The sequence below is a fragment of the Solenopsis invicta genome, chromosome 11, assembly GCF_016802725.1.
Source record: "Solenopsis invicta isolate M01_SB chromosome 11, UNIL_Sinv_3.0, whole genome shotgun sequence".
Lineage (NCBI taxonomy): Eukaryota > Metazoa > Arthropoda > Insecta > Hymenoptera > Formicidae > Solenopsis > Solenopsis invicta.
Genome location: NC_052674.1, coordinates 8,662,547 through 8,684,840, shown reverse-complemented (window position 1 = coordinate 8,684,840; position 22,294 = coordinate 8,662,547). Strand labels below are relative to the sequence as shown.

General features: G+C 42.4%; 2 protein-coding genes across 3 annotated transcripts in view; one reads left to right on the top strand and one right to left on the bottom strand.

Moving 5' to 3' along the window:
* LOC105208061 (E3 ubiquitin-protein ligase MYCBP2) overlaps window positions 1-22,294 on the top strand; it is a 183,796-nt gene that overhangs the window by 148,309 nt on the left and 13,193 nt on the right. The gene's annotated exons all lie outside the window — the stretch shown is intronic.
* Window positions 1,489-20,927, bottom strand: LOC105208053. The gene is made up of 4 exons (XM_011177801.3): window positions 19,800-20,927; window positions 4,854-5,273; window positions 4,176-4,468; window positions 1,489-3,925 (listed from the first exon to the last, which is right to left on the bottom strand). The coding sequence occupies exons 1-4, from the start codon at window positions 20,007-20,009 to the stop codon at window positions 2,143-2,145; spliced, it is 2,706 nt and encodes a 901-aa protein (XP_011176103.1). The 5' UTR covers window positions 20,010-20,927; the 3' UTR covers window positions 1,489-2,142.

Below are 22,294 nucleotides of genomic sequence, written 5' to 3'. Positions count from 1 at the left end.
AGTTTAAAGTAAAATTTTTTTTATGCATATCACTCAACAGTTGTTTAATATTTTTTAATGTTAAATTACTCGGTAATTCTCTTAGCAAATTGAATTTTAAATCGCATCAACATTTAGCTCTAAATTAATTGAAAAGTAACTAAGTCCCATTATTCATTTACGCTTCTGACATTTAATTTGTCGGGGCGCTTTAATTTTCAACGTTAAATAGCGCGATAATTAGGTCTTAGATTAAATTCACGCCGAGGGAAAAAATCGACTACGAATTACTAGGAAGAGTGCGAATACTCTTTATAAATTTATACCTCGGTTGAGACTCGCCGGAGAATACGGAGAGAGAATGCAAACGCGAGGCGCGAAATTAGGAAAATTAATTATCGCCATAGAGAGACGTATTCCATCCACGATCCTTTCGCGCAGATACTTTTTCCATCGTACCCGGTCATCTTTGTCGTTCGTCTCCGTGGCTCGCCGAATGAAGTTTTCTCTTGGTTTTACCGTCGTCCGTAGAAGCGGAGAACGGCGGCCGTTTAGACGTCAACAGCTGCGTCGCAGCCCGCCCCGGCTGCTAGCCAGCTCTATTTGTTCCTCTTACATTCTTCATGAAATAGTTTGGTCTCGCCGTGGATATACACTGACTGTGCGCGCCCCGAGAGGGATTAAGAATATCTTTCGGCTTTCTCGTTGGACGTGCTGAGGCGAATCGGTGTTGGTTCGCGGCTGCATTAGTCCCAGGGTACTCTCCCTTCGAGTGAAGCACCACTGTGGGTCGTTTGATAAAAGGGACGAGTATGCCGTGACGACCTCTGAACTCGGAAGCGTATTCGAGGAGCGAGCGAGAGGTTGCGTCCAGAGAAAACTACTTGAATCGTAAAATTCTTCGAGATAAGACAACGATGGTATAGGATACTTTAAACATGAGAGATTTAGATAGGATAAATCGATGCGCTCGCTGAACTTTACGAGTAAGTACTTTGCGAATTGGAATACGCTCTCCTCGGACACCAGCCCGCGTTATCTGAAGCGAAAGATACTTGTGCGAGAGCAGCCGGAGAGAGATCTGATTGGTGGACCTACGTGATATTTTATCGTTCATTCAGACTGGTTGATTGCAGAAACAAAGAGAAATATTCCGTGTTTCTGCGTGAGCTTTTCTATTATCCGAATCATGTGAATCGATAATGGATTGACACAGGAAATATAATCAGAGAATATACGAGGCATATTTGAAAAAAAATATACCATTAAAAAGACTGAAATGTGTCAATGAATAATTTGATAACATAGCTTTAATAATAGGATTTTTAATAATATATATAAGATGATTCTTAATAATTTGATAAGAATTAAATTCTCGTGACATATTAAAGAGGAATTTCTAAATGTGTATTATATTATATTCATTCGGCATGGAATAAATAATGGTGAAAATAATTGGACCATTTTTAAAATAAGGATTGGTATCGATATTGATTGATTTCTCAGATGTCAGATGTAAAATACTTATTTATTAATACCTGACGAAGCAAATATATATATATAAATTTATGTCGCATCCATTTTGTCACAGATAAACATAAATAAAATTCTTCGATTTTTGTCGCGCAATACTTTTCGAAAATTCACTAATCGAGTAATAGTACTGTATCTTTAATTCGCGTTTCACGAGCGCGAATGTCAGTCATACGTGACGCACTAATTTTGGCACATCTCCGCTGCGATACTTTCACGTAAATGTTGCTTTGGTCGATCCGGATATAATTTGACTTCTTCCTTTCGCGAGAGCACCACCGAATGGTACGCAACAATTGTTCTAACAAGGGTTTATTCATACACGCGCGATTTGAAAGTAAGGACACTTCTCGTTCTCGAGACCGACAAGCCCCGAGCCTTCAACGCATGAATTGTACTAATTTCTGACGCGTATTTCCTCCGCTATTGTGAAACAGGCACACAATCTCTCAGCCGAGAGAGAGACCCAGGCGACCCGTTCTCGCCTGGCGGAAACTCTCTTACGCAATCACTCCAGCAAACACGCGCATGTGTGCGAATACTTTCCTCGTACAGTCGGCAAAAAGAAAGAACACTTTAATCTTCGTTCTCGATAACACGTAACACTTATATCACAGATAATGAGCGCCGCTACGCCTTGGCCGCATTCGCGGCAACGGAATCCTGGTCGGGCTTAGTGGGCAGTGGCCTGTTCGCCATTTTGCTAGTGGATGCGGACGTTTGAAGTTCCGATAACTCCGAGTAGAGATGGGCAGTTGCATCGGACGGCTCGGCGTATTCGCATAACAGTGAGTTCGGCCTCTTGTTGTTCGTCTTGCCGGACGTGCCGAGGATGCTCTCACCGAGAGCCTTGAGGAAGTTCATCGGTTTGGCGGATTGATTTCGGCAGCTCGAATCCAGCTTTGGACTCTGCGGTGGCCCGCAATCGTCGTCACCGTAGCCGAGATTTCGCGGAGGACGATCATTGCCGACGAGATGATCGTTCACCACATCCGGTGGCAACGGCTGCGGCGCCCTACCGATCAGGCTCTCCAAAAACGGTTGTGACAATCGACTTGTGCTGGGCACTGTCTCGTCACCCGGCAATTCGGCGTACAGATGATTTTGATCGGTGGTACGCTGGTCGCGTGGCTGCGCGTACTCGGTGATGAGTGGTCTGGTACGTAACCCGTTTGGCAGCAGCTTATCCAAAGACGGCGCTCTGGTGCCAATGTTCACGGACGGTTTCGGCGCACCGCGAGCCCTTCTGATCCTCGGCTGAATTACGTCGTACGCATTCTCCTCTCGATCGTTCGCTGGTTGCCGATCGTTGTTATTGTTACAACTCTCTTCGACTTTGATAAGATCGTACAGGTGCTCGATCATGTCCCTCGCCTGGCTGTGATTGTCAGGATCGTTCAGTCGCTCCTGGAGATCTCTCAGGTACTCCTCCGTCAGCTCCTCCGGCAACGTCTGCGTGGCCTTGTTCTCCGTATACGGATAAACGGCACCTTCCTCGTCGTCGTCCTCCGTATTTTCCGTCCGAGTATCCATTTCGAGAATTCTAGTCTCCGCCTGGAGACCGGCGTACTCGTGAACACTCAGCCTTGATATCGATCTAGCGGACGTCGCGGCGGTCATGCCGTTGCTGGATGACAACCAATTTGACAGATTTATCAGCGAACCGGATGCCAGTTTGGGGCAGACGCCGCGACGACGCATATAGAGAATTCCTGAGGATAAGATCACGACAACGACAACGAAGACCGCTACGACGCAAACAATGACGATAATCCTCTTCTCGCGTTCCAACTGTTCCGATTCACTTATCTCAATGTCGTAGAACCCTTTCTGCCTTGGATACATGTGAGGACCTACACTGGGCGGAGTGACGCTCGGTTTCGACTTCGACAACGTCCTCTCGCAATAGACGTCGCGATGCTGCTGCGTGCATATAAGTTGCGTGAAGTTCCGCATAGACATGTAGCCCTCGGGCAGATCGAAGCAATTTTTCGGGACGTTAACGATCATGCAGTAACTGGAGTCAATCATCCATGTAACCGAGCTGTTGCGGCCCGTCACTTCGCGCATCCAATTTTCGAGATTGCAACTACATTTTTCATTGAAGTAATTGTTACCGACGCGCGCCGAATTCACGCTCTGCGAGATCGATGCCGCAAACCGAAGAGATCCCGGCGATGCCTTGTGTATGCGATTGTCCGTAAAGGAAAATTCAAAGTTGGGCGCCGAAGTGGCACCGATTTCCGCTTTAATCGCATCATCTTCCAGCGTATCGAAAACATTGCGGTCGATCGCTATGCGGTTCCATTGATGCAGCAAGATTGAGCCATGTTTCAGGTGCTTAAATTCGTTGTTGTTAAAGGTGACGGTCGCTGCCGATGTGTTGATAGCACCAGTGTCCACCTCGAACAATCTAAATAGAGAAAAAAGAATACAAGAAAATAAGAAACATTAAAGCACCCGCTAAAAAATATTGAGAATTGAAAATAATAAATCGAAGATAAAATAATTAAGAAATAAAAATATATTTAAAACGTAATTTAGAAATATTGAATATGATTCTGTTTTTTTCAGAAAAAAATGTCTAGAATCTTTCATCTTTATAAATTTCTGCTGCTCTCTCATAGTAAAGATTTAATTACTGTAAATTTAATGCCAATAACCTGGAATGTTGAATCGTGAGATTATCGTGTCCTGCTCTGAAGGCTGCCGTGTTGATATTCTTGAGTTGCACATCGACAAACTCGAGGCTTTGAATAAGGGCCCTGTCGCTGAAAGCGCCAGTTTGAATCTCCTGGATAGATGCGTTGCTAATAATCACATTGAAAATGGTCATGGCACAAAAAGCATCCTTGCGTATGACTCTTATCGAAATGTCATCCATGCGAATTTCCGCGATAGCCGAAGGAAACACCGCCGTGGGTAGCTCCTCGAGCATCACATTTTGGAACATAATCTGTATCAAAGGAAATTCATACGAAACTGTAATTATAATATATTATCTATATACGGTTTATAAGTCTATCGACTTTGAGATTTAATTAACCGACAATTTGTGCCGATACAAATTGTATGAAGCGCTCTCAATCCCATTTAGTGACATTCAACACGGTGCATTACAGAATAATATTATATAATTTATTCATGTTGACGTGTTATCCAATATCACGAATGAATAGCATAATGTAACTGGGATGCGAATATCATGTCAGATACATCGATATCAATATCAGTTTAATTTTTAAGATAAAATGAATATAGATACGCGAGCATTGTTTAGTGGCGTGTAATAACGGCGGGATAATTCTCAAAATATCCAAAATATTGTACAACGAAAATACCTTGGTCGCTGGTCCATGTCGTCCGGATTGGGGAGCCTCGAACTTGAAGGCGTTGTTGGAAAGCACCAAGGACGACACCACATTCACCTTGAGCCACAGCAGCCACGAGAAGGCGTTTGGTTTTATCTCCACCTGTTTGCATCGCGATATTGAAACGCTCAGCGTACCTTGCGTGTTCCGAAAGGCGTAGCTCTCCAGGATCACGCTATTGCATTCCGACACCTCGAGATGCGTGTTGGGTGCGGCGATATTCTGAAAGGCCTGCCTTTTGGCGACCACGCTGTTGATTCCCGAAACGTGCACGCGTTTCAGGGGCACACCCCCGCCGAAAGCGCCCGTTTGTATTCTCAGTTCTTGGCAGTGAGAGACTTCGAGTTCCGCTGCCTCCGGCGGAATGGTCCCTTCCAGCAACTCCACTTTCTAGATTGAAAATGAAAAATAGAATATAGTGTTATTGAGCCTCTTATTGTGTTTGCGATTTACAGTTTACACGTTAACAAGTGCAATTAAAAAAAAAAAAAAAAAAAGATTGCAACGCCGCACGGCATCGATATTTTACCAAGGCCGTGTGCCTCGTCATCCGCCTTCGCTATCCAGATTTACATCTTGGTTGCGTAATGCATATCACAACAAGGCGACTGACTAAGACCGTTTTCCGGAAGCGTAATAAACGCGTATACGTTATAGACGTTCCTTTACGTTAAGAACTTCACCATGATTTACGATAGTTTTGTCGAGGATTATTGCACTATCAAAAACTACAATCTTGTATTTTAAGGTAGCACAAGAGAAGATGGTTTTGACGTTAAAATTTACAGCATATCGTTTAATTCAAATCGTTTAGTTATTTTAGAAATTAGTATCGCAAGGATGTTGTGATAGTGACGTTTTAATTGATTTAGATACGATCTCGTAAATCATCAAAAGAAGAAATTCTGCTTGTTCATAGTTCTTAAAGATGACTAGACAAGTAGTCAAATCACAAAGTATTCATTCTCATTAAATAATAGAGTTTCATCGGGTTTAAAATACAATATTTCCAAGAGTCCCACGTTGACTATCTGGCGGCTATTTATAGGTTTATCTCGGCACCAGTTTGTCGGTATGTTGCCTGAAAGCTAGCCCGATCGTACGTGTCACTCAGAATTCTTAACGTCTCTTTTAGTTTCTCCCGACATTACATCAGAAAGGTCGATTGTGTGATAAGCTTTCTAAAAGAGATATATATCCTGTGCACCCTGGTGCGGCTGCAAAACAACTGTGTGCGCCGCTGAAAATCGCTGAAAAATACAGAGGACGGAGAAATATTCAGTAACCAGTTTCACGAACGATAATCCGAATCTCGTAGCCGTTCGTAAAATCTGACTTTGTTCGAAAAATCCAATCCTCGTGAGATATGAATTTTTGACGCGATCCATAAATAAATACTCTGAATAAACATCAACGCCACGCCGTTCCAATTTTTCGTACACCATGGGGATGAGATATCCTTTCTCGTGCGTATTAGAAATTATTTATTCGTTTCTATTTTTAGATCGGAGCTTTGTTTACCGTGATGCACGTGAGCGCATCCGGTTTCTCCCGGCACCTTTGACCCACCCGACAACTAAATCCGTTATCTGAAGATATTTTCGTCTGAGATATCACAACGCTGTTTATACAGGGCACGAGTTAAATATGTTCGGAAGATACGACGTGTTAAGCGACATGTTAAATAATCTTAACTGCACGATAAGTCGATTCATTATAATGTCTTCCGCGAGGCGTGCAGGAAAGAGAAATGTGACAACGGATGTTAAGGTGCAAACATTCAGCGATTGAATTATTTTGTACGTGTCGCTACGCGCAAACACGGGATAACTTTTCTTACAACTCATGCGTTCGCTCGCATCATCAAAGACTTGATCTAGAAAAGTATATTACGAGCTCTAATATCTTTGTTGAAAGGTATATTGCTGCGATTAATAGAACTGTTTAATATCATAGGCGCCGCTTGATATTTCTTTTTCTCGTTCCAAACAATTTTTCACGCGTAATAAAATTTCCGAATAAGTTACCGAAATGGACGGAATTATTACTCTCTTCCCGTTTGGATCTCTTCCAGATTCGAATGCGCTCGATGTTTACTTTTCGTAGAAAAGTATTTTTCCGTGCATCCCAGTTTATTTTCACGTTTGACTTCGGTCTGCGCGAAAAAATTCATACAGACGTAAACCGCATAATGCGGCGGCGCGCAGGCCCATGTTGGTTCCTTCAAAGCACCGGAAAATCGTTTCAAGAGTTCATTAGAACGCCGATGAGTCATGTCACTGTTCGCGTTCGTCGCGTCGAGTAATGCGTACGGTTCGACTTTCGCATCCCGTCTCTTTGGTTACAGCACGGGTAACACGAGGCTCCGGTTTATTCTTTCTTGTTTTGTCGTCTCATCGTGTTCGATCCACCATAATTCGCGGTTTGATTTCAACCGAATGAGTTACCCTTGAATGCTCCTTAATGGAAAAAAAGAGAGAAAGAAAAGGGCACTTAATGTCGATGTCGTATATCTCGGATTAATGTATTATAGATGTCGAGCGAGAGGAGTGAGAGAGGGAATATATCGCGATTACGAGGGCATGCTATGCCAGGCGATCTCGTCGGATCACGGTGACTGCAGCTTCATTACGACTCAGATTATCCCGACAGGTACGGTCTCCGATAATATTGGATTCAGTTTCACGACAGCATCCGATAACGCGTATCTGGGCAAAGCTCAGAAACATGTACTAGGCATGGTCGCGAGATTCAGTCAAAATCAATTTATCGCGTGAGATATGTATTACCAATTTGCTCGCTTCTGAAATATTCGAGTCTGAATATTCGATTGCTTTACCGAGGATTTTAATGACGATATGATTTAGCTTTCTTTCAAGCTCTTGTGAAATCTAAGCTTTTACGGAGTAAAGTGCATTGCTCTTTCCGATATGCATCGAGCTGCAATGCAAGTTGCGAATTTCCTGTGCATTAAATTCCGTGTATCACGACCATATATACGACCATATATACGACACGCTGCACCGAATGATTACATCGTGGACAAAGTAAATGTAGCGGCGCCGGCGTGACGGTTTAGTTCGTTCCTAATTAAAAATATGCGTGACTTCCTTGCGACCCGGCGCGAAAGTTCCACGCGGATAGAATTAATTAACGAAATAGAAGCACGGGGGAAAACCGCGTCGAGTGTATAAAAGCGTTCTGTGCCGCACAGCTCCTTGCACACGTATCGGATTTTGCTTTCATTGTGTATCATTGGTGATTTGGAAGCACCGCACTGTGAAACAGCTGTTGCAGTCGACGGTTCTTCGAAATAGAGAGGAACGCGGTCAGGTGCGGCGGTGGGAGGCACGAATGCTGTGCAACATGCATAAGTCGGAAAATTTGTCTCTCCTCTCTCTCTCTCTCTCTCTTTCTTTCTCTTTGTCTTTCTGTCTCTCTTCTTCCCCAATGAATGACTAAGACTGCTCCTGGAAAGTCGTGCCATTTCGTATGACCGGTGTGACTCAAGGGTCGAGACGCACGGATAACGCCGGTTATTTCTGGGTCGCGGGCCTCGGGCACAAAGAGCATCTCTCTCTCGAAGCCCCGCGTGAGTTACAAACGACGTTAAAACGCCGGTGCGAATTAATTTTGCAGTACCGGGAACGAGAGATCGCGCGTTGGCCTGCAGCCATCGTAGAATTTTCTATCATGATATTCTAGGTGGCAGTTTAATTTCCATACCCTCCCACGCTCGTCCACGTTGCGATATAATTGACGAACTAACAGAAACATTTTGTTGAATCAATTCGTGCCAATTGATGCGTCAAAAGGTTCGTCGGATGTTCAGTTGTTAAGTATTACACGATTTTTCATCGTTCGCTTTAAATTAAGTAGTCTTGGAGAAACGGTAATGATTATGTCACAGAGAAATCCGTACGGAAAGTTCGAGCTTCCGACAAATTTTCTGCCAGCTGGAGTTATTCGAGAACGGTTACTCAATTTGTTTCGGCCCGCCCTGAAACTTTAGAGCAGAATTTTTTTTAATATCGCTTCGCTTCGTTCCGCAACGAAGCGTGTCGAATCGTTTCCGTTTATCGTTTCGGTTCAGTCCGGTTCCATATGTTTGAGGAAAAACTTTCGTGAGAAGAAAACCGCGAGAGTTTTCTTCGAGTGCCAGCATTTTTACGATACATTTGACGCTAAATACAGCAACACGATTTTTAGTAATGTCTGTCTAGTATGTAAATCGATTTGAACTTGAAAATCAGTCATGTAGAATGTTTTTATTTAAGACTGACGTGCAGTTTTCTGCATATTTCCTGCAAATAAATAAATTTTCGAATTGTCAAAGTTTTTTTTAATTTTGCGACTCGATAAAGAGAACGCGTTAATTAATCTGTCACGTTCTTTGATCTGTTATCCAAACAAGTGTACACGGTAATATTATGACGAAAACAAGTCCGTAATATTGAGAGAGCGTTGCTTTCTGGTGAGAAAGCACTGTAACGTGGATCGCAACGCGGAGGTTGCAGTACAATATACCGTTAGCGAAGGGAATCTCAAGAAAGCTGACTGTCTAGAATATCGATGAATCGCAAGGGTCACATCGTCGGCGTGGCGCACGCGAGGAAACATTATTTCAACTTATACAACGCGACTGGCATGGCGCTCGCTCGGAATGCATCGGAGCGGAAATAAAGGGAGTAGACCACTTTAGCTGGATTGCGCGAATGCTGTCGGACCGTGGATCTGTGGCAATCGACTTTGTTCTGCGGCATTGAGAAAACTCGATAGTTTTGGCCGAACGCCACGTTCATGACGAGCGGAAACGGCCACGAAAACTCTGCTTATTGTAATGGTTTAGCAGATCTTGTATAGAGGTTTATACCGACATTAAAATATTTTAGCATGCGTTAGTCTTGCAAGATGAAACGATGCTGAACGATGTAAGAGTTTCTGCATATTTCTGTTAATTGGTTTCTTTGTAATTAATTAATTAGTACAGTTAGGTATTTTGCATTTTGGTTTCTTTAATGTGATTTAATGTAAAAAAAATAATTTTGTTATTCGAAGAATTTTATAAAAATTCTAGATGTCTTACTTTATTTTACTTGACTTTTGGACTATATATATAATTCCAAAGTTTACATAATAAAATGACAAAACAGTTCCAACATCTGAAATCTTGATGAAATAACACGAACTAATTTTTCACATTAATATGAAAATATATTAATGTATAATATATTAATTTTTATGTAAATATTATATACACAACTTATAAATCTTTGTATAATTTATGTGAATATGTGTCGCTGACTTACAATTAGTCATATATAAAATATAATTGCATTGAATCAGCAATAAAGTTATAGATCCACGCACGTAAAGTATTAATTGAGCAACTGTTACAAGATTATTGAGAAATCAGATCTATCGAGAACCAATCGTTACACCTGAGAAAGTGTACATGACTCAAACAAATGATCGATCAACCGCTGGCAAACATATATGTTGGATTTTTCTCCAAAGTATCACAACTCAGTAACATAAATGATAAATTTGAACGCAATTGCAGAATATATAAACAAATTCTAGAAATTTGCCTATACAGAAATATTTTTTACGTTGATTATAATTTTGCAAGATATCATTTTGCACTGTTTCAAGTGTTTGGAAAACTATGCGGAGGATTGCCGCAAAGCTCTATGTTGAATTCTCAACAGAGAAATACGCAGAAATTCATTTGAATCGTTCAAATTATTGAAACTCGTCAGATTCCTTAAATTTTGTACTTATACCGATTATACTAAGGAGTTGTTTTCTTATTGAAAAAATAAGAATAAAAATAAATTATGAATATTATCTTTTTTTTCCAATTTACATTACATATGGCTAAACGATATTACGATGTTCGATTCGATCTCGTTCTAAAAATTATAGGAAAAGATAGTAAAAAAAGTTGTAATTAAGTCAGTGCATTATGGCTGACATGGATAACGGATGAAGAAGAATAAAATGCAAGGAACGAGAATTAGTTGCGTAAAATGAATTGTGTGCGAAAATATATGAGTGCATATATTATATATCTCTATTAAATTTTTCCGTGGTCTTCGGCAATCCTCCTCTATTAATATCGAGTACAACCGACCCCCAAATTATGCGATGAGGAGCGCACCGCGTCGAATGGATAAATAATTAAGCAGCTTGGAAGTACGTGTCGCGCATGTCGATCTCGCGTGTTAAATTCACAGCAGCCAAGTCACGTACATCAAAGATCTGCCGTTTGAATTGGAATCGATAGGAATATTTGACGGCCGTATATCATCGAGGGCGACGTATTAACTTCTAATAGAAGCGTTAATCGAAACGTAGATGACGTTGCCTCCGCGTTCGTCGCCGCGACAATTCTCGTCATCCGTGACGAGTAAATTCGTTTATCGAGGTGTCGAGGGATGATCGTCGCGAGATGAATGAACCGGATGAGTGGAAGGTGCGCAGCGAAGGAACCGAAGCCTGTATGGAAGGACCCAAGTTTCCGTTTTCGTCACCGTCGAAGTTACCATGGCTAATTAGTAGTCAGGAAACAGCCCGGGTGTCTTCGACGTATAAAAATAACCCAATTCACTGTGTCTAGTTCTAGTTTGAGGTGAACGAGAGGAAGACAATCGAGTTATTCTAAACTACGGTACGAGAGAGAGATCCCTTAGACGTCCTCGTATATCTACTCTCTTTGTCGAAATTAACCGCCGTCGTAATAAGTCGCTTCTTCAATTTAAAAAAACAGAGAAATGGTCGTCACTCTTAATAGACCGACTGAGAACGATGATATTCGCGCTTTTAAATGTGAAATTAATTTTAAACTGTAGAATATACGAAATTAGATTGAGAAGTTCTCATAATTGCAAATAAAAGTTTATTTTGAAAATAAAGTATTATTATTGTATTATTTGATATGGCCATTGATACTGCGGATAATTTTGCGTAATAAAGCTGAACATTTAATACTATTCGCCGACACAAAATTATTACGTATCCTCTAATGGCGACTGTTAAACAATTCCGATTTAATTACCCGTGACTCGTTAGCGTATTAACAGATTTAAATATTATATCTGGCAATCGTCATCGCGACGATAAATTTGCTGGGCTTTCGATAAATTTATGTTATTCTCTTTTATCACGCACATTGTTCTTGAAAACTCGCCGAACTTTTTTTTAAATTATTCTGACAAAAATTTGCTGTGTTACCGAAAAAGGAATAAACTATTTTCTCTGTTGTTTCTAGACATATGCTGCTATTTAATCATCGGAATCATGTCCAATTTAGTTTACATCTAAACGCGACTAAACATATATAATTTTAACATGCGATATCGCGCAATGAATTTCTGTCTTTCGGTGTTATCGCGCGTTGCTAAGATTCGGTAGCGTTTGGCCGCGCTTTAAAGCAAACGCCCACGCGGATTTGACGCTTCGTACGAAACAAGGTACCAGCCGCAAAGTTCTCCACTAGAACCGTGATATCTCGCTCTTGCGAAGCTCGAAGCGAGGCGTTATGGCGATCGCCACGGGGAATGCCGGAAGTTAATTCGTGGAATGGCGCGATGCACCCGCTGACACTTGCCTTCTCTCGCCGCGCGCTTCGCATGGGATGAAATTACTACTCGCCCTCGCATATGCGGCCACACTAGGATACGGCCTGCCTTTGCGGACATGCGAGCGAGGCGAGCGCCATTATCCCGCCGGGGGCCTCGGCCGGGTCGCGTCAAGGGATAATTCGGTTAATTGCCGCAGCACACCGGGTACTGGATGGCCTGCGATCTGCTAAGTGCGACGTGCTAGCCGCGCGCGTAGCAATCGCTCTCGTTTCATTTCTATCGCTTTAATCTCCTGCGATCTATATCTTCTGTATTTCCGTTTTTCGCTGCGTCAATTCAAGAAGAGATTCTATCGATTGCGTCTCTTTACGTGCTCTTGCTGGAGGACATGCTTCGTCTTACTGAATAATTAAATTGATAAATATATCAATGATAAAGAGATTAAGGATCAGTCAGATAAAATGATATTATGAATCAGGGAAGAGATAAAAGTTGGATCAATTTTTACTAAGAGTGGTATGTCTTCTATTTTCCTTTCTTTACAAAATTATAAAGACTCTATTACAAATATCGCTAGAGTTTAAGGCGTAAATTTTTATCATCTTTGTTAAGAGAGAGGAGGAAAATCTTTTGTGCTACTGCGACGGGGCTCGTCTGGCATTGTACATCGATTAAGCGAAGAGAATTCGATACTGCGCCTTCTTTCAAGTGTAAAATCTTCCATTAGGACAATGGCATTCTAAATTTAAACGTGCAACGAGACTGGCAGGCCACTTCTAACATCAACTCGATCACCCTCGCGCGCACAGTCATTGGAATGTCCGGATTACGGTTTCAAACGCAATGCGGAAGACGCATGGCGAATGATCCCGAATCGAGCGAACGTGAACGTGCATACGCGCATTTACGCGATTGTTGATCTCCGCCATACACATACGGCGGGATGTATTCGTGCAGATAGGCGAGGCACTTCGCACGTGTGGCTAATCGCGATAGCTCGTGAGAGCTTGCGGGGGGGATGCGTGCGTTAGAGAGCGAGAGAGAGTTATCGCTGCGAATGAACGAAGCAGGATGTCGGACTATATCTACGCCCCCGGAGCAAATTCTCCAGACAAAGCCGGCGAACCGCAATCGGCTCTCGGATGCGCGTGCATGTATTGTGCAGCAGCGAACCGTCCTAAAATAATTTATCGTAGGGTTTACGCGAGCCGCGAGGGGGGCCGCGAGTGATAATGGCGCGTTTCGCGATCGAGATCGCGCTGGATCTTTCCCCCCCTCGCCCCCGAGCCGTTTATTGGGTTATCGAAGTTATCGGGGCCGGTAGTGTGTCGGCGAGAGCGCGGCTCCGAGATTCACGAGTACGATAAAAGATCGCTCTCGCTCTCACAATTCTCTCTTTGTAGGTGTGGCTGTAGTGAAGCTGGGAAATTGTTTTCGAATCGACGCTCGCGGCTACATGCTCGACCGATTTTAATTGTGAAATATTGCGTTGTTGGGAAGCACACGAAGGCAGGTTGCAACAGGAAACGGTCATGACTTACGGATGGCGCTCGTCGAATTTCCACGTGGAAATGTTTTTCCTAATTAGATCGCTGTCTACTATAATTTATTGAATAATCAATAGACAGTAATAGAGAGAGGCGTAATCATTCTTTGATATTAGCCAGATTTGCCGAAAGATACTGAATAGTTTTTCTTGTAAACTTACGATAATATCGTACAGAATTAACATACGAATACAAGCTGTTATTATAATTCATGAATTTATATTTCTGGAGGAAAGCTGCCTTTCTAACTTAATAATATTCTTTGGTACGTGATACCAATTGTGGTGTCTTGAGATGCAAATGTTTTAACTGTTACATATAAATTCGTAATTACCGGACACATTTGTGCATCCTGGCCATATACATATGTTTCTAATCGACTGCTACTTCACTATCTTCGCCGTACATTATAAATTCTAATAACACACATACGTCTCTCGCTCGCTACGTATACAATTTTCTATTCGCTCGCACGAGGGTCGGAAACTCGTAGAACGTCGATTTACGTAAGATTATCCCGAACACTTCTCGCCTCCCGCTGATGCAAGCTAAACCCGCATCATCTACGCTCTCTCGCGTTGACGCCCCGGCCGGAGAGATACGTCGTGAACCGAAGTGTAATTCGTTGAAAGGGTCTATTGTGAATAAATTGAGCCGAGGCGAGGTTCGGCTCGGCGTTCCATCGCGGCGCGGTTTTGTCCGCACGAAATTCCCACCGCGGTGCCCTTACCCTCTGTACCCTCGCGCCTCCGAACCCCAAGGCAACCACGTGAGTCGTCAATTTGTTAATCCACCGACAGCTGAAGCAGAAGCGAGCGTACAAAAGGGCCGTGGAGGTGCACAACCGTCCTCGAGAGAACGAAACGGACGTCGTTACGCATTGTCGTCGTCGACGTCGATGTCGTAAAATTTGAACGCATTACCCCTCGCTTCGTCGTTTTTCGAGAATACGACTCCGTTTTCTCGGATTCCCCAAAGATAATTGTACACGATACAAATTATGTACAGCGGGGTCGTCGAACGTGCGCGCGTATCTGGTGGCATCGTTTCCGTCCTAAGTGCCACTATCGTTCTCGTGCGATTTCGCGCGACGTGTTATTTTCCAGTTCCGATTGTTAGGTTTATTTGCTCCACTCGAGATGATTACGGTGGAGAGAGAAAGACAGAGAGATAGGAACGGGGAGAAACGCGAAGGGAGGAGAGAAAGAGAGACAGAGAGGAGTGGCGTTGCCAGACCGTTACAGAAAGGGCCAAACAGCGGAGCGTGCACGTAACCGCGGTTTAATCGCCGGCGCATTGTTTTCGCCGGTTTGCATTAACAGATTCAGCCGCCTCTCCGACCATAATCGCGCGATCGGCTTGTAATCGAGTTAGTCGGGAAAAGCCGCCGCTTATTAACGGGCCCGTGAGCTTAAATCGCACGCCTAAACTGCCGCCACGCCGAAATTGTTTCGGCGCAGTGGCCAGCACGTGGTGCGCCAACGTTAATTGTTGTTTCCACGTGTAATTTTGGGTCGACGACCACTGGATAACGGTACCGCGGAGCGTTCGAATTAAATCTTGGCGTTAACACAGCGCGCGATGCACTTGAAGATGAATCAGCTGCGTAGAACGTTATCGGCACAGAATTCGCGAATCGTTCTCTCTGATCTAATTTACACGCCCTTCATCAATGTTGCTTAACATCGGCTGATTCTTCTTTTTGAACTAAAGACTGAAAGGAAACTAAAGGAAACTTTCTTTAAAATATTCAACTCTAAAGTTGACATTGGAATAAAGTGAAAAAAAAAACAGTTACATTATTGCTAAATTGGAGCGAAGGCAGTGAAATAGATTTCAAATCTTCGAACACGGTGAACCAGAAAATATTCGTGAAGCAGCTGACTCAGACAATGCATCGTACCTCTACTTCGACCGTAATGGACCCTCCGACCGGAAATTACATGCACCGGAAATCGCCTAGGTTCAACCGAATGCGTGAGGACGAATGCGAAGGGACCTATCGGGTCGATCTACTTGTGCAAAGTGCCAAGCAAGTTGACTATTGTCGGAAATCTTTCCACATATCTAAGTCGCGCTAGGGTCATTGCGAGAAATTGCCTCTGTCGTAATCGGATTTAACGACGAGACGTAACACACTAATGTTAAGTACGTATCGCTTTCATATTTCAATTAAGTTTCTATATTTCTTGCTAGATGAATTTATTCCGATAGCTCGAACTGGTTTAACCTATCTACGATAAAATATACAAGAGATAAGCGAACGCTTATAAGATAAATACCTGAGGAAAGTAAATACCTGAGGCACGTAAACGAATAACGTCGTATTTTTTTTAGTAAACGTGATTGTATTCTAAGATAGTGAAGAACAGCCTGTGTATGAACTCATCCTTGCTTAACCTAATCAATTTTTATTGACGAGATAAAGAACCCGCGAGAGGAAACGTCGCATTATTTCTGTTGCGAGGGAGAAATACACGTATTCCTACACTCTTCGGAAATCGCCGTGATTTCAGTATTTGATCACAGCAGCTTGATTTGCCATTTCCGCCGTTCAAATTAGAGTGTCCTTGTTTCGATACGAGTGAACTTGCACGAGTCGGCAAGGAGTTGCTGGCCAGTTATCGTGCGACGATGCTGGTTGTACGGTAAATGGAATTAATAGCGTTGGAATGATAAGTGACGCCGTGACTGAATCTGATTTGATTACCAAGTATTTGCCGTGCGGTAGCATAATAGTGACCTAACGCTGCCAATTGTTGTTTCTGTAGACACCGTTGAGCAAGCAAAACGACTTGTCACTTGTCGTTTGGTCAATGCTCTCTCGCTTCCCGATTATATCATCCTTGAAAGCTAAATATGTTTCTAGAGGTCCCTTCTCTAAAAAAAAGAAAAATCAATGGACTCTCGGGCAACGCGTTTATTATTTTATTCTTAGGGATCGAGACACGTATCGACTTGATTCATCGACACCAGTCACTTTGCTGTCTGTCAATTGTTAAGGACACCGGGTACACGTTGCTCTATGCGTCACGCCTACTCACAATGTGATAGACATTATCGGCGGCCTGACGAGAATCACCCTCGACGATTTAAAAGATGTACGAAATTACGTTAAAACTCACGAAAGAATCATATCGATTATACTTTATTCAAACAAGTTGACGTGATTAATGCATCTAAATATCTACGTTAAAATATTGAATTAAAAATTTTAAATTTTTATATACGAAATATTTATGTATCGTTATATTTTTCAGCATAAATATTGATTTGACAATGAGCGATTTGCGTTAATCCGACATTTCGATATCTTTAGATATATCTAACAAATGTAAATTTATATGATTGATTTATTTATAACTCCCAATTAGATTTAATTTATTATTTAGTGAAGAAATCACGTGAGCAAAAATATTATTATATTCGTTGCGTCGCTGATTATTCGGAACGCATTTAAAATGGTGCAGTCCGAAGACCATAATAGTGAATGGCGACAAAGCAATAAAACGAAACGATTTAATAAGATCTTTAGACAGTGCGTCAGACTACCGCAAGAGAGAAGGCAATGCTGTGAATGCCCCTTAAAACTGGTTTCCGTTGCGTTTCTATGCGAGCAGTTGATCGTAGCGTAGATAGGGAATAGGCTTACTCCAGTTTGCGGTCAAGAAGCGTACGAGAAATTCAATCTTCCCTTTCGGAGAAAAATACCAGATTACCAGCTCTGTATGTTACGCACAGTACGGATCAACACACGTAATAATTTTTATTACACAAACACAACTATTTTATATTATTTTTTTTATAATTTAAATTTTTTATATTCTTATGACAAGTTATATAATTCTTTGCTTAAAAAAAGGAAAAAAAAAGAAAAAACTGCAATTTTTAATATTATACAACACCTCGAACACGGTTCTGCGAACAATGTTATCATTAATCTTTTGTGATAAAAGCAATTTTCCACGTCAGAAATTGATATGATGTACTTATTTAAAGATTTACGTTATAACGCATCGTAAGATTTATGTTCGAAACTAAATTGAGTTACGCACCGTAATGCGCAATGTACATCATAGAAATTCTTGCGGTATTCGGCGTTGAACGTATCAACTTGGATCTGTTTAAAAAGTTTTAACTAACGAGATGCCACTCTACATTTCTCGTTTTATTAATATGTTGTACTTAAACAAGTTATCGCTACTAACAATTTCGCGCGATAATTTTATCCTGTTTTCTACCCGAGTCTGACTTGTCAAAAACTTCGCGTGAATTACGTGTAGTATAATGCGCCGTAGCTTTGTTGTGCGGATGGTATCCAGCTGAGTGCAGCTGACAACGAGAGCGGCAAGTGGAGCTACGGCTGCTGCATGTTGCACCGTGCAGAAATGTGCAAGTACATACAAGTTACAGCCTGTTTCGCAGGGACGGATCTAAGATCAAAAACATTTTATGTTCTTTGCCTTCCTAACGTTTCTATTCAACGTATTCTCAAAATCGTTTTATTTCTATTATAAATACGTCACTATGATTAATACTAGAATGCAAAAGTGCATATGCTGCATTCGCAGCGGAAAGAGAGAGAGAGGAGGAGAGAAATACATATAGAGAAAGTCGTGTGTTCTCGTATTTCCAGAACTAATATCGGTCATGTCAATATCCTTTTTTTTTCTCTCATTACGAAATGCGAGAGTTTATTAATCAACTGCAGATTTTTTATGGGAAAAGGCTTGAATTGGTAATATCGATTCGCAGTTATTTTGAACGTTAGATCAATTACAGACCCATTTCAGCGATATGCCAGGAAATGTATTGCGTGCATTGTTACGTGTCGTAAAAACTTATTCTATTCTCTTAGAAGGCAAACCATATTTTTTCCTTTGTCCTAAATCACACGACACGTTAATAAGCTAATAAAACTAGACCTTGACCAGTGAAACTCTCATCCCTATTGTTTATGCAACGCTCCCTAGTATTATAAAAGCTTATCATGAAACCCACTCACTTTACCTTATCTCTCTATTCCCCAATAAATACATTCTGAACTTTTGACATTACGAACGTTTTCCACAGAAGTCCCGATATAGATTTATATTATTACTATGTTACACTCTCTGTATGTACCAGCACTTGCATGTTTCGAGCGTACGCGTGCGTGCATGCGATTTCCTCCGTGTTCACGGGCCAATGATTTATATGCTAATCTCGCGTGGAAGGCGAATCCAAGTCTCTCGAGACTCTGGTAAACTTTCACTGTCGTGCACTGACAATTCGTCTTACGAAGCAACGGATGTGACATGTCGAAATAAAGATAATTTGTGAAAATATCGCGAAAAATCTCGCGCACAGCACGCGAAAAGCAATCCCGCTTTGAAAACACTTTAGAGCTGCATTGTCATCGCTTACTTTATTTCGGCAGTGATCATTAATATTTTATGACACCAACGAACATTATTTTTCTAACGTGATAAGAATAAAGCCTAGAATTGTTATTTTTATTCTCTACTAGATTGTATCGCGTTTGGTGTAGATAGACTTTTATTATCTTTTAGCTAATCATACACTGATAAAAGAGATAGGATATACTCTGTAGGACTCATATATGCTGCTGCTAAGCTCGTAAATTATCCTTCTTCAAGGCAACGTGGTAAAAAAGAGAGAACTACAGTATATAATCATGGTTTGATCGACGCCTTTCCGTCGCTTTGGTACTTTCAGAGTACATCAACGCGAAATTACCGCCATGGCAGCGGCAATAAGTTAGAACATGTTGTTGCATTCACCTGTTCCTCGGAGAAGACGCATTTGATGGTAACCCAGCGATGCGCCTTGACGGTGCAGTTGCAGCCTTTCATGACGCATATCCCCGGCTTGGTGGCCTCGACGATGCACGGCAGGAACGCGAGATACCATAGGAACACCGAGCATACGATCGCACGATCACATTTAATAAGCCCGTCCAGGGCGCTGAACACTCTTCGCTTGACACTCATCGCGACGATCTCCGATCGAGTGGTTAGATCATCACCAGCCGATCAACGTCGCTCCTTCGCCTCTCTCATAACGATCCGATCACTCGCGTTGCAGAACGACGCACTCGCGCAGAGCAGAAACTCTTACCGATTCATTTTATCGATCGTAAGACACTGTGCTCGCGAGTATCACTTGTATTCTTTATTCACTTGCGATTTCCACCTCCGATCGATTCCGCATGCGGACGGAGAGAGGGAGGTTCATCTCCTCCTTTTATCGATCCGCAACGATCGACATTCCACGTTGCACAGAAGGAACTGGCGGCTGAGCGGACTGTCTCGATACGCACGCGGTCAGCTCGTTACTGAAGAAGAGGAAGTGGAGGAAGTGGTAGGGCGACTTAAAGGCCGGCTGACGCGATCATGTCGGAGGTTGCTTTTAAACTGTTGTGGTCGGTGGCATGCACGATCGGTGTCTGCTCCCCACCATAGATTCATGTCGCTCGACTCGCCTTGCCACTCGCTCTCTCTATCTCTCTCCATGCGTTCTCTCTCTCTCTCTCTTTCGTGAAGATGAACGCCAGGCCAGAACTCGTCATCAGGCCTGAGAATACGGGACGGACATCGACGGCTTTCTTCGAGATCCGATTGGTCCACTCGCACGTTCACCAGAGGAGCCAATATTGAATTTCGCGGCAACGCGATTGTCGATTTTCGAACGTGTCCACCGACACCATAAGCGCGCACCTGCAAAGTCGACCTTGACCAACTTACGACCTACTACTACGTCGATGACCCACGTTCGTCGCGGATGCTAATTATGTAAAGCGTGTTCAGGGCTCGTAACCCTGATCAATGGAAACCAGTTGCTCCCTGAAAGATCACGAATGTGATTGTTCTATTGTTCCATGAATCTGATTGTCAAATGTAGTTATCAAAGATTGTCATTGTCTGATTGTCAACTCTGTTACGAAATCTTTTAGATATCAGCTGTTTAAAGGCTGTTTAATTGCTAAAGACGCGTTAGGAGATATTATTTTTAATTCAAACGAACTTTTATCAGCGAAAATGCACATTTCCCTTCAGTATTTGTGACACTTATGCATTGTGTGACATTGGACAGAAATAGAATTTCTATTTCTGGATCAAACTTACTATCTAAGAGATTGCGAAGTTACACAGAACTTTGGAATTTGATACGTGAACTTTCGTGAAGTTTCTTGAAAATTCCAAAACTTTGTCTTTACGTGTATTAGATTTTGCGATCAATACAGGATTATTAGATATTAGGAATATATAGGAACAAAAAGTTTAGAATCAGTTTTTTTCAATGAACATTAAACGTAACACACAAAATTCTTTGTCTGCGCAGTGGTTGTCCTTTGTCTCATTAAGGAAACTGATTATAAAATTTTTATTCTTATTCCTAATATTTAATATTTCTCTATTGTGTGCAACCTCTAAGGTTTTAACACACGTATTAAAATAAAATTTCTGAATTTTCAAGAAATTTCACGGAACTTGAAAAGTTGAATTTCAAAAGTTAAAGTTTATTCAGGAAACTTATTTAAAAATTTAATTCCTATTCCTAATATCTAATATTCCTCTATTGCGCGCAGGACCTTAGTTCCGCAAGTGAAATCAAGGAAGAATTGTTATCCATAGGTACGCGCGAATACCGTGCGGATTTTTGTGCGGAGATTCGCGATTTTTCTGTGACCGTCTACCAAGTGCCGGTAATCTCCGCGATTACGCGTTTCTTGTCGAGAGTGAAGGAAGACATGCCGTGTGCGGCAAAAAGCAAGCGCGAGCCATCGTCTCCGACCGTATCGTCGCCGGTGCTGGAAATAGGCGACACGGGGAGAGCGTCGTACCGTAAAAACGGAGACAGCCTGGTCCGGAGGACAGCCGTCCGTCGCCCTCGTCGCTGCTCCTCACGGCAGCAGATAGCGTTTCCCTAAAACGCGCTACTGCCGTCGTAGTTCTTCGCTTTATGAGCGGAAACCCGACCATTTAATTTCCCATGAGAAATTGCGCGTGTTCCCTCGGCTCTGTGCACCTTCTCTGTCGCGTACACACGTCCGATGTCGTCCATTCATTCATAACGCGTTCCTCAGACCGGGAGGAACGCGGCGGCGGCGACATCGTCCGCGAAGTACCCATTTCCGAAATGGTCACGTACCGGCTGTACGTCACGCGGATACCGATCTTTAAAGCCGCACGCTTCCGATCCTCCCGGCTGCGATCTCTCGCGTATTATGCTGGCTCGTCCTTCTCCGGCGTCTATTATCTTTGGCGTGCCGCTC

What these genes read in the sequence shown, in the direction of transcription:
- LOC105208053 (XM_011177801.3), bottom strand. Translation starts at nt 20,009, where the DNA reads ATGAGTGTCAAGCGAAGAGTGTTCAGCGCCCTGGACGGGCTTATTAAA. An exon ending in GACATGGACCAGCGACCAAG is followed by an intron (nt 4,469 to 4,853) that starts GTATTTTCGTTG and finishes CCTTTGATACAG; the next exon opens with ATTATGTTCCAAAATGTGAT. An exon ending in CTCACGATTCAACATTCCAG is followed by an intron (nt 3,926 to 4,175) that starts GTTATTGGCATT and finishes TTCTCTATTTAG; the next exon opens with ATTGTTCGAGGTGGACACTG.